Source organism: Archocentrus centrarchus, chromosome 4, assembly GCF_007364275.1.
Source record: "Archocentrus centrarchus isolate MPI-CPG fArcCen1 chromosome 4, fArcCen1, whole genome shotgun sequence".
Lineage (NCBI taxonomy): Eukaryota > Metazoa > Chordata > Actinopteri > Cichliformes > Cichlidae > Archocentrus > Archocentrus centrarchus.
Genome location: NC_044349.1, coordinates 23,408,131 through 23,421,107, shown reverse-complemented (window position 1 = coordinate 23,421,107; position 12,977 = coordinate 23,408,131). Strand labels below are relative to the sequence as shown.

The window sequence follows — 12,977 nt, the reverse complement described above, 5'->3', positions numbered from 1 at the left end:
ACACATGTTTAAATAGTTCCAGTGTGTATATTTTAATGCTTTGTGGATCATCAATCAGCAGGCTTAAGGCATTCCTCTGTCCTCAAAGATGTATCTATACAATCCACAGTTAGTAATAAATACAGTACAGGTAAAAAGGAAGCAAATCTCTGTTCCTAACCAACAGGACTCATGTTTCACTTCACCTGACAGGAAGACAGTAGACGGGCACATTCACAACACAGCTCACACAAACAGAAACACGCATACCTGTTTCATTACACTATAAAAAAAAAATTTAACTTGTGTGGCACAGCAGATTTGATGCACTCAAAAAACCAGAGTACACTTTAGGTCACTGTTGTGGATTTAGCGCTAGTTTTCACTTTTTTTCCCCTCAAACGCTGTTCCATTGGTTTAGTCGATAAAGGCAATTGTACATATCTGCCAATATTTGCTCATTGCCACAGGTTACTGGCACAGATAGGCACATACTGTAGGTCCATGCATAAAAGGTAAAAGGCCAGAAAGGCTGATTTCTAGTCCACAAAATGTTTCTAGATCGTGTCCTACTGTAAAATATTGGTCTAGTCTCATGTTTTCTAAACTGCTGCTTTTTGGTTTTGGGTTTCTTCTGGTAAATGCAACTTTCTGGGGCAGATTTCAAGACATCGAAATGTGTTTGATCTCATGATAATGCTGTATTACTATTAAGTATCACTCAAGCATATGAGCATTCAAGGCATCTATATGTTTTTCAAGCAGGTTTTACTGTACATTGTATGCCACACTGTCAGTCACACCAATTCTGCAGGCTCAGCAAAAAAATGGTGCTTGAAGTGGAACGACTTGAGAGGGGGCTCGGCCGCGTCACGCATGCCGTGCGGATCTGTTTAGTGCATGTTACTCAGCTGACTGTAGACATGCTCCAATATCTGAGAGTAGGCCTGGTCTTTGGGAGCGTGGCAACTCAGAGAGCCCTGAGGGGAGGAAGATGAGTTAGGTCAGCTGGCCCTAATATCTGATCAGGCACAAAGCGAGAGATTTTCTTTAACTCATCTTACCTTAATTTTGTCCATCATGGTCGTATCAGGACACCAGTACTGGCTGAACTGAACAAGGTCAGGAGCTGCTCTGTAGTAGTCAACCAGCAGCATCTGTGCAGGAGAATTTTTTTTTTTTTTTTTATGATATACAGCAGCACATACATTTTTTTACAGGCTTTTCATGGGTTGCGTCCTGCAGTATCATACCATCTCGTTAAGAACGTCACTGGTGAGGAAGTTGTCCTGCACGTAGGTGACCTCGACAGCCACTGGGATGCCATAGTCATTAGGCCTTTGCTGCAGAAAGAGATGATATTTAGCATCCTGAGTCCAAGTGTCTAAATGAACAGTGTCAGAAAGGTTAAACCCAATTTATGTCATAGGCCACAAACAGGGGCCACTAAAACTGTTGCCTAATAACCTCCACTTGCTCGGCTTTCCCTTTCTTTTAAAGAAGTTTGATGATGAGCGGCCTCAGACTTAACAGTATCCCTCAGTTTTTCCACATTCAGCCAGACTAAAGTCATTACAAAAGAAATGCTACTGCAGAGAGCCTCTGTGGACGTAACCACCTTAGTACAATTGTGGACCATGAGTAACATCTTTGTCAGCAGGGAGACTGTAAAACTGAAAAGGACTCAGACATCTGGCTAAGATGAAAATAACAGTTCTGATAACTCTGTGGACAGTCTGCACATGATTCACTCTGAAGAACTTGCAACACAATGCTGCGTGTTGCAAAAAAAAAAGTCTTCCTCCTTTGCAATCTGTGCACCCTGTTAAGCTGTACAGTGGACAGGCGGGACCTTTAGGTGGGCCAGTTGTGGCTCCAGGCTCTATGTTTAGCGTCTGTAATGTAAGTGAAAAGAAGGTGAGCAGCTCAAACAGTTGTAGCGCTCTCACCTCAGGTGGAGGTACAACCCAGAATGGAGTTATTGTAGATGCCACACCTTGATTTCCGTGATAATACGGACCTGAAAAAGAAAAGAGTTGAAAGCTAACGCACACATTTCTGCCTTTATGTGAGGCTCAGTGAGGCTCTTTAATCACCACTGTTTAGAGTATCTTCATGCGAGTATCCAGTTGTTTATGGCTGGTTTAATGTTACCATTTCTAATGTATTTTTCTCTGTAAATTCATACATCACCCTGCTTATTCTAACCCCAGTTATCTTGCACCATCTGCTGAAACCTGAACTGTTATACACTGTAAGGACAATTAATCCTGATCTTATTCTTTTTCCCAGGTAATGTACTGTATAATGCTACTATTAGTTGACATCTTCATAATTTTTTTAATTCATCATTATTTCTGACACTGCAGTACACTGATTAATACTCAATAAATTAGATCACTGTCTACAGCACTGCTATAATGTCACACTGTATCTAATGACTTACCACAGATGATGCCCAGGCAGGGCTGGAAGCCGTTGTTTGAGCCCTGCAGCCTCAGTTGATGGTCCATCTGGGAATCGATGTCCTGCAGTGACGGCAGGGCCGGGCCTCGCGGGTGACTATGGTACCAGCCCACCAACGACAACCCACGCATGAACAGGTTCTGGCAAATCTGAAACAGCAAACGTGACAAACGCCGATTAACAAAACAAATAGCTGAAGGCACGTTTGCGTTAAATGTTTGATCAGATGAGTAAAAACAGTCAATTATTGTGGACACCATGAAAGGATTATTCAAAGATTTTTGGTTGTATTTTTTTAAGACTTAGATTGCAATTTGTGGCTAAGCTTTCACATGGTTATTTTGTGATTATCCCAACTGCAACACTGTTGCAGTTTCACTGACTTACTTCACATAAAGTGTGTTTCTACACTACTTTACCTAAACGAAGGAGATGGATTTCACATTTTAAGGTTTCACACTTACGCCTGAGACGCAGGAAAATTTTGTCAATGCTAGCCAACTACAAACGTGTGATGTTACATACAATTTAAAAGGCAAAACACACTTCACTTCAACAAACATCAAGACTGCGTTCTCTGGTTTGTGTAGATATGCATGTTGACAAGTGCTGGCTGCTGAGCTGCAAACCCCAACTTGTAAATGTTTGAAGTGGGTTTCTTTCACCTTTATGTTTTCTGTTCATGCGTTACCTCCTCCTCAACAGCAGAAGCCGAGTCTCTGTCTGCCAACCTGGTCCGACAGGGGAAAGCCCGTAAGACTGTCAGCACTACAATACAGAGAAAGGTGAAGACAGCTTTAACTTGATGGTTTTTTTTCTTCTCTTTTTTTTGGATAAAGTCACACTCACATTGTGTGTTGGTATCCCATCGTCCTCCGAGGTATCCCACCACCTCACTGGTGGTCAAGTGACAATGAAAGTCCTGTAACGGCCAAAAAGCAGGTCGTTTTGTCTCTTTATTTTTCATCAATATGAATATCTGGTCTGCTTTGAATCATGTTGATGCTTACCATTAGCAGCAGTACATTACTGGACACAGCTACATTGAAAGGTTGGAATCTGTTGATGGCCGAGAAGGCTGACAGCTCCACTAGTGTGTGCGGATCTCTGAGAAGACAAGTTTACACGTTTTTCATTGTACTCTGATTCTCTTCACGCACAGAACCGCTGAACAGTACAGATAAGGTGGTACCTGGCAGCATCTCTGGTGCCCAAAGTGCAATATCTGACAGGGATTCTCTCTCTGTCAGTTCTCCGTGAAACCATTACATCTGTAACACACAATATATTAAGAGTAGAGTACAGTAGAGTAGAGTAGATAGGAGAAGAGGAATGATACCATGTAATCCAGGTTTGGTGTTCTTGTTCTTCTCATCTGCCTGCACAGCTGCCTTCCCTTCCTCCTCATCCTCGTCATCATCTTCCTCACTGACCAAGCTCTGGCAACAGGAATGAAACACAATGCATGGCAAATTAAGATTATGGCACTGTATATATATTTACTTTATTGTAATGAATGATGTATCATTTCTTTATTCCTCTGTGAGAGAGGAGATGTCAAAGAAGACTTTATTTTCAGTCTTTTGCTCCTAACCGATTTCATCATCCCTCTTTCACAATCACATTTGCTGCTTCTTTGCCTTTTTCTTTCTTTTTTTTTTCCCTCTCAGCACGAGTCAGCGCCAGCTAACTGTCATGAAGTGCCAAACTATAACCTTTATTCTATTTCATGGGCCGCACTATACTGAGATCTTTAAAGGCTTGATCACACCTTCATAAAACCTCACAACAATAACATCCATTTTTTTATACCGCACCTGCTTCAAGTACATTTGCTTCAAGTAAAAAGTTGGATCATGACGTTTAAGGTGGAATAAAGGGAAAAACATTCTGGTATTCAGTGCTATTCAGTGCCATTTCAAGTTGTAACATTGTAGCAAAACTTTTCATTTCCATGATTTTCCAATTTCATCTGAAACACAGCTTTGAAACTAAAAAAAAAAATACATTGGTGCAGCTGAGGATGTTATGCTATAACGTTCCCCTTGTTACAGGAAATTCTCATCTCTATTAATAAAGTGTTTTGAATATTTAGTCACTTTCATATTTACATTTTCTAAGAGCTAAAATGTCCCTGACTTTTACCCTGCAGATGTGTTTAAGCGGGTGTTAATAAACAAGTATTATCTGAAAAAGGACATAATGCATTTTAAAGCAGTTTAATTTATTTTAGATAAAAAATTAATTTTAATAATATTTGGTCAAATGTAAATTGTTTAAGTTTCTCAATTCATTCCATGGAAGACAGGACGGACAGGAAACAACAGGGATTACATCACACCAATGAATGCTTGCTCCACTCCATAATATACCATGAGAGCTTGCAATTTTTATGTGGTTTCACAGCTAGAACTTAGCAAAAAAAATGTGAGAAAATTAATTCTGTATAATTGTACAGATTTGCATTCCAATCACCCATAATTCACATGTTTAATAAATTATAATCCTGTAAAGATTTAAAAGTTTATAACATCTATTAAATTAAAATATTTATCATTTTAGAAATGTATAATTCTAGAGCTTTAAATAACATTATTCATGGCTGTGAATCGCCACCTTATTGTGGCAGAGGGGTTTGTGTGTGCCACTAGGAGACTTCAACACTCCAGTGGGCAATGACAGTCTGGAGGGGTGTGATTGGGAGGAACAGCCTCCCTGATCTGAACCTGAGTGGTGCTTTGTTATTGGACTTCTGTGCAAACTACAGTTTGTCTATAATGAACACCATGTTGGAACATAAGGATTGTAGGTCGATGATCGATTTTGTAATTGTATCATCAGATCTGCGGCCATATGATCAGGACGCTCGGGTGAAGAGAGGAATAGAGCTGTCAACTGATTACCACCTGGTGGTGAGTTGGATCAGGTGGCGGGGGAGGATGCTGGACAGACCTGGCGCACCTAAATGTACCGCAGGTGAAGGAAGCCATCAAGCTGAAGAAGGAGTCCTATCGGGCTTGGTTAGCCTGTAGGACTCTGGAGACAGCTGATGGGTATTTGCAGGCCAAGTGGAACGCAGCTCAGGCGGTGGCTGAAGCAAAAACACGGATGTGGGAGGAATTCGGTGAAGCCATAGAAAAAGACTTTCTGACTACCTCGAAGCAATTCTGGCAAACCATCAGGTGACTCAGGAGGGAAAACAGTGCTCTACTCACACAGTATATAGTGCAGGTGGCACGCTGCTGACTTCAACTGAGGCTATAGTTGGACGGTGGAAGGAATACTTTGAGGACCTCCTTAATCCCACTGACACGCCTTCTGTAGTAGAAGCAGAGTCTGGGACCTCAGTGACTCACCCATGACTGGGGGTGAGGTCACTGAGGTGGTTAAAGAACTCCTTGGTGGCAGGGCCCCTGGGGTGGATGACATTCGCCTTGCGTTCCTGAAGACTCTGGATGTTGTAGGGCTGTCTTAGTTGACACGCCTCTGCAACGTCGCATGGAGATCTGGGGCGTGCCACTGGATTGGCAGACTGGCGTGGTGGCCCCAATCTTTAAGAAGGGGGACCAGAGAATGTGCTCCAACTATTGGGGGGATCACACTCCTCAGCCACACCAGTAAGGTCTATGACAGGGTGCTGGAAAAGAGGATCCATCCGTTAGTCAAACCTCAGATTCAAGAGGAACAATGCAGTTTTCTTCCTGGTTGTGGAACACTGGACCAGCTGTGTTTTGTGGACTTGGCAAAACCATTTGACCGCATCCCTCATGGTATCCTGTGGGGAGTGCTGCGGGAGTATGGGATGTCTGGCCCGTTGTTGCAGGCCATTCAGTCCCTGTACAACCACAGAGCTTACGGCAATACGGACCAGAAAGCTTGTTTCCTGTGGGTTTTGCACATGATGCGGTCCTGTTGGCTTCATCGGGTGGTGGCCTCCAGCTCACAGTGGAAAGATTTGCAGACGAATGTGAGTGGCAAGCATGAGAATTAGCACCTCTAAGTCTGAGGCCATGGTCTTCAGCCGGAAAAGGGTGGAGTGAACACTCCAGCTCAGGGACGAGTTGCTGCCCCAGGTGGATGAGTTTAAGTATCTCACGGTCTGGTTCATGAGTGACGGGAGAAGGGAGCAGGAGGCTGACAGATTGGTGCTGCAGCTGCAGTGATGGAGACACTGTACTGGTCTGTCGTGGTGAAAAGGGAGCTGATCATGAAAGCAAAGCTGTTGATTTTTTTTTAATTTTATGCATAAGTTGACCATTATTACTCATGCAATGAACAGCAGGCTAGCACAAGAAGAAAATATCAAACGTAACAGGGTGGGCATGTTATGTTTCACCACATCAGTGAACCATTTTGAAATATCGTGAAAAAAAAGGCTGAAAAATAAAAAGAGTAATATATACTCTTGTTATTGTAGATGATTCCCCTCCAAATTATTTTTTACTTAATGTAAGTCATCTGACTAAAGGAACAGTGAGGGATTCCCATAAGATTAACAGGAAGGTCAGACAATTCAGGTACACAACTTATTTGACTTTAAGCATTAAAAAAAGTATTAATAGCAAAAATAAAAGTATTATAAAGAAGGTTATACAACAGTAATGAAAAATGTCAAATTATTTTCATTTTTATAACTTATTTTGGTAACTCAACTTGAACAAACATGATTGGAGACATGGCAATTTTAGGCTACTTGTGATTATTGTCAAAAATAATCACAGACGGTAGAGATTATAATAAAAAACAAGCTTTTAGAAATAGCTAGGTATTAGCTAATTTTTACACAACATTCACTATATTCTTTAACAAGCCACTACATACTAAGAATGACCCACTTCAGATATCCTCCTCTCACCATGTCAGCGCTGGGTTGATACTTGTGCAGCCAGGTGGTTTTGTACTGAACCAGCTTCTGTCCCCGGTAGCGCACAGACGCCCAGCCGCAGCCGGACTTTTTTGCCGGGTTGACCAGACGCTTACAGTGTGTTGCCCAGGCACTGGGGGAGTTGAAGATCTGGCCTGTCTCCACCCATCGGATTTTCCCATCAGTCAACAGGTCTCCTACAAAGTTCTTACCCTGCAGATAGAGGACCAGAAAAAGCAGAAATTTATGACCTTCGTGGTGTGTTTTACTGTATCAGAGGGAGATGTCAGGTGCAGTTTCCATGAATAATTAATAAAAGCACTTTCAGATAGGTGTGCTGTGTGATTACCAGATAGTGTATGGCTAACACGCCATCCCCTGGCTCCACCAGGCCATCCTTGAGGAGCACCCTCAGGGTGATGCCTCTCCGGGTCAGCAGGGAGCCCCGGCCTGAGCTGGACCGCAGGTCTGCCTCCTCCCCTCCGCTCAGCTCCTCCTCATCCTCCTCTCCTCCGTCCTCTACCACCTGTGGAGAGCTGGGTGGCTCTGATCCTGAAGGAAGCACACAAACACTCACTCATGGAGGATCATCAAGCCCGCTGGAGTCATATGTGGGTGTGATGTTAAAACCAAAACTAGAATCCTGGCTTGTTATGATGCATGAACTGCTTTCTCATGTTACTCAGTTAAAAAAAATAAATAAATAAAAATCACCCCAGCACCTGGCTATAGGAAGACATTTGTATATTAAAGTTACATTAGCAACAAAGTCAGTGCAAATGTCCATTAATTATAATGAAAGCGCCGCTGTAATGGCAGCCAGCATCCTTGACTGCAGCATGGTGGAAATGAAAGCAATGTATGGAGAAAGGAATCTCAGGAGGGGGCGAAAAAGCTAAAAGATAATCTAAATTGGCACTTCATTAATTACGGCTAAGCTTTGCTGGCCTTTGTTTCCACCTCCCATCAGGGCACGGCTCTGTCCGCAAGAAGAGGCCTGCTCCCCCTCAGTTAATTTCACTCAGAATCACAATTAAACCCCCGTTTCATTATTCTTACCCATATCTCAGAAAGCGACGGAGAGCGCCTTTAAATCCAACTCGGTGAAAAGCTGCTCCTTTTCGGGGCAGCCGCGGTCCGGGGCTGAGCTCCGGGCAGATTTCACAGATACACTTCGCCACACTAGCTCCGGCTATTATTCAAAAACATAAAATGAAGGCGTCTGTGGCTGTGCAGTGTAGTTTCCTTGTTGTGTTGCTTTAATGTCAGTTCCCCTCCCCTTTCTTTCTCCCTCTCCCGTCCTTGTCACTCTCCCTGTGTTCTTCTAAACGGGTTTGTCTGACGTGCCATGCCGGTCTGTCTGCCGTTATTTACTCATCCACACCCGCTGCATTACTACACAACACTTATTGTGATAGAGAAATCATGCGGGGGTCGAAGAAATGGCTAAATCTAAACAATGCAGCGCTGCGTCTGCGCTTTTCCTCCGCAAAAATCAAGTGTCGCTGCCCCGTGCACGTGAAGCAGCCGCTATTTGGTTTGTTGGGCAGATTAAAAGTGCGTCCTCAAGATTATGTGGCATTTGCCCGTGAGAAACACCACAAAGCAGCTAAAGAAAATGATTTACATGCTGTTAAACTATGACCCAGCCCCTCTCCGCGCTATGTATTAGTGTTGTTTCCTTTTATATGCCGAGATGTTCCTTCTTTATCTCCGAAACGAAGCACATTTACCGGGAAGCTGCCTGCGGAGGGCAGCAAACCTCCGGCAGTCTGTCCTCACTGGGTCCTCCTTATTACCCCCACCTGGTGGTAGCACAGGCTAGTGTTCAGGGACTTCTAAGATTGTTCTAAATCTCCTAGACTGGTATCTGCGGTCCAAGCAGAGGTGTTATTATTTTTCAGCTGGGTAGCACATACGGGACCAAGGAGAAGCCAGAGGGGGTCACATGAAACCAGAATATTTGTTCAGACTTAAATCAAGTGCAGAGAATAAGTGTGGAAAACATCGGCTGCATTTTCCAGGTTATGTGCACCAGTCTGCCCTCATATAGATATATTACCTGACAAGTGGCACTGCACAAAAATGGCACTGCACATTGCAACGTGAGACAGGGGCTATCTATCTATCTATCTATCTATCTATCTATCTATCTATCTATCTATCTATCTATCTATCTATCTATCTATCTATCTATCTATCTATCTATCTATCTATCTATCTATCCTAAATAGTGCAAAAGTTTTAGCATCAAAATATACTTAAAGTACTTGGAGTAAAAGTACTTTCGTGATGGATGTTATATATTTACTAATTCATTAGTATGCACATTACTTTAATCTTGCAAATGGAGATTACATTATTTTCCTGTGTTTATTTAAAAGGAGCTTTACCTATAATAAAATGCAAAATAATAAGTAGCCAAATCTGGACATGGCCCAGGGCTTCTACATTTACACTTAATCAGACTAATTGTTAGTACTTCAGGGCACTTCACTAAGCCTGCAGCATCCTAAAAATACATCTTTTATCTGTATTTATTTATTTAACAGGGAGGGTGCATGTTAAATATGGATATGAATATGAGGTAATACAAGATGTAAACATGCCAGATTTGAACAAAAACATTTAATTTCCGTCCATAGTTCATGGAGAGATCACATAAAACTTTAAACAAAAATTATACAGATGTGCAACAAAACAAACAAAAACAGATACAAACAGCATGCAAGAATGAATTAAAACTGGTCACAGACCTGATTTGCCATCAGCTGTTGCTTTGAGATGGACCTTAAAAGTGGGAAATGTAGAGCACTCCTTTGGTGAGCTATTCCAATATTTACTGTAGTTTCCTTTACTGAGAGCACAGTGTGTGCACCAGGGTTATAATAGTTTTGGATTTTACATTTTAGTTTAGTTTTAGTTCATTTTCAGGGTGGTTTTGCTCATTTTTATTAGTTTTTATTTTTGGTTCCATGCTTAGGTTTAGTGTTTTCATACTTAATCAGGTGCAAGATTCAAGGCGCAAAAGTGACTATTGTGTAATGAAAACTCGACAAAAGATACAGTTTAAAGAAATATATTCAACAACCAACTGTTCACAAGACAGCAGCACTACATGCTAAATGTGTGTAATATTAAGGACACTCATGAACATTAGTTTTTCTCAATTGCCAAAACACTAAACCCTGTTGTCTGAACCAAATGCTCAGTGCCCTGAACCCATTTATTGAAATGGTCGCCTTTTTTGGCAGAACCTTAAGCACTTTTCGCCTAGTTAGACACAACTTGCAAAAATATTTTCACTCACTAAAATACATTTTGCACTGTGATGCACTTGGGTTGCATCATGGTAAGCACAGGTAGCAAAAGTGAAACTCAGTGAAAGCACAGGTGTCTCAGCTTAAACACAGCAACTCAAAATTGATCACACATGTGGCTAATGATGTGAAGAAACCAATATAAGCCAGTACAAGGAGCCCTGGTCATTGAGGTTTATATATATATATATATATATATATATATATATATATATATATATATATATATATATATATATATATATATATATAGTGTGTATGTACTACAATTGCTAAACAGGAGTTTTGTTTTGAAAAAGGATTTTTGTGAACAGTAAAGATGATCTCTAAAGACTTTATGATCTGATCGTTGTGTTTTCCTTTTTTCTGTGTTGTGTGTAATGACTCAATAAATTCTACAATAAACTTCAGCGTCAATGCAGCAGATTAACAACACCTACACGTGGTGTTTGACAAAAACAAACTCTCTGAAGCAGTCAAAGCTCAAATACAGTTGCATCCTGATGTTATCACCACCTGATGCTGCTTCTACCTTGTGGTCGTGTGTGTGTGTTTTTTTGTTTTTTGGTCCTCGCTCTTTGTGCTCAGTTTTTTGGCTGCAAACATATTTGTCCCTGTTTTTTCACTGTCTTCATTCCCTCACATCCATTCCGATAGGTTCAGCAGTCTCCCTCCAGGAATCTGCTGACATTTGTGAGTCCTTATATTGATGCTTTGATTATTATTCCTGACTGTTATTCTCTAACTGACAAAGTAGCGAAAAGTAGCTGTAAATGCACAAGGACTGTCACTGTCATGCTGAGTTTGTGTGTGTGTGCTGTTTCATTATCCTTTTTGCAAATATATATATAAAAAAAAAAATAAACTTAAACATGCTGAATCCTGAGTTTGGTTTTTGAAGCTGATTTCTGATTGCTGAGCTGAACACCCTTAACATTTCATCTTGTCACGGCAGGACTAACAACACATTTGCTGTGGCTGTCCAGACAGACAGTGATGTTTCTATGGCATCAGCTTGACTAAAGCCAGCACCTCTGTCCTTAAAGCCATCAATATTATAAAAACACCACTTCCATTTAGTGTCCAACTAGTAGAGTTAATGTAAATGGTGACTGGCATCAACCCAGAGTGTGTGTATCACGAGGGAAGCAGGAACTGGGAGTTATAGTAGAAAAGGAAGTACTCATCCCTATAAACAAAATTTTTGTTTTGGGCATGAGGTCATGTATTGATGTAATCTTTGTATTTGTGTGCTTATTTGTTTGTATGTGGCAGTAAGAGTGTAGACTAACAAGCCACACATCGAGTCACACAGAGAGCCTGAGATTATGGAAGCCATCATAAAAACTAACTTGTTTAATTCTTAATTCAAATAATGTTTGTGTGTCAGAACAAAAAGATGAAGAATGTCTAAAACACTGTGTGGCAGGATTTAAAGATGCCCAGGTAGAGTGCAGCAAGATGCAAGTACAGAAAACACGCTGGCAGCATCATCAGAAGATGTTTTATTCTGCTTCAGTTTGTCTAGTCAGTGTGTCAGTCTGCAGAAAGCTTTTGGGCGTGGCCATTAGAACAAGCTCTATAAAAAACACACAAAAACACAAAAAAACACAAACTCATAAAGAATGTACAAAAGACTGTCCGAAAGCTCCAGAACTACAACTATTGGATTCTCATCTCTAATGGCAATGAGACAGAGTACAGGGAAGAGGTTCAGAGGCTGGTAGCTTGGTGTTCAGCAAACAATCTTGTGCTGAACACCAGCAAAACCAAGGAAATGGTGATGGACTGGAGGAAGAAGACTGTGGGCCATGCCCCACTGCAGATAGATGGTGTCTGCGTGGAGAGAGTCCCCTATTTCAAGTTTCTTGGGGTGCATGTGGCTGACAACCTAACTTGGTCTACCAACACATCAGCAGTGGTTGCCAAGGCTCAGCAGAGGCTACACTTCTTAAGACTATTAAAAAAATGCCACCTGGAGGTAAACCTGCTGCAGACTTTCTATCGCTCCACAATAGAAAGTGTGCTGGGGTACTGCATCACAGTGTGGTATGCTGGCTGTACTGCAAGGGACAGAAAGGCCCTGCAGAGTGTTGTTAAAATGGCTGAGAAAATAATTGGCTGTCCCCTGCCCTCTTTAGATGACTTGGCAAACTCCCGAGGGTTAAACAGGGCTAGGAAGATCCTGGGCGTTCCATCCCACCCCAGTCAAGCTCTCTTCAACCTCCTGCCCTCTGGCAGAAGATACAGGGCTCTAAAGAGCCGGACAAATCGGTTCAGAGACACTTTCTTTCCCTGGGCTATTACACTTCTAAATAATGCTCTAAATATTAGAAGGTGTAAATAGG

The 12,977-nt window shown here is 41.7% G+C and overlaps 1 protein-coding gene across 1 annotated transcript; it reads right to left on the bottom strand.

Moving 5' to 3' along the window:
- Positions 1-22: 22 nt before the first annotated feature.
- On the bottom strand, positions 23-9,037 carry mpnd (MPN domain containing). The gene is made up of 13 exons (XM_030726557.1): positions 8,369-9,037; positions 7,659-7,861; positions 7,301-7,522; positions 3,785-3,884; positions 3,638-3,716; positions 3,456-3,552; positions 3,295-3,367; positions 3,137-3,213; positions 2,426-2,594; positions 1,929-1,999; positions 1,233-1,322; positions 1,044-1,136; positions 23-959 (listed from the first exon to the last, which is right to left on the bottom strand). The coding sequence occupies exons 1-13, from the start codon at positions 8,370-8,372 to the stop codon at positions 873-875; spliced, it is 1,365 nt and encodes a 454-aa protein (XP_030582417.1). The 5' UTR covers positions 8,373-9,037; the 3' UTR covers positions 23-872.
- Between the last annotated feature and the right edge of the window lie 3,940 nt (positions 9,038-12,977).

What these genes read in the sequence shown, in the direction of transcription:
- mpnd (XM_030726557.1), bottom strand. An exon ending in ATGGGATACCAACACACAAT is followed by an intron (nt 3,214 to 3,294) that starts GTGAGTGTGACT and finishes TCTGTATTGTAG; the next exon opens with TGCTGACAGTCTTACGGGCT. An exon ending in GTGACGTTCTTAACGAGATG is followed by an intron (nt 1,137 to 1,232) that starts GTATGATACTGC and finishes TCTCCTGCACAG; the next exon opens with ATGCTGCTGGTTGACTACTA.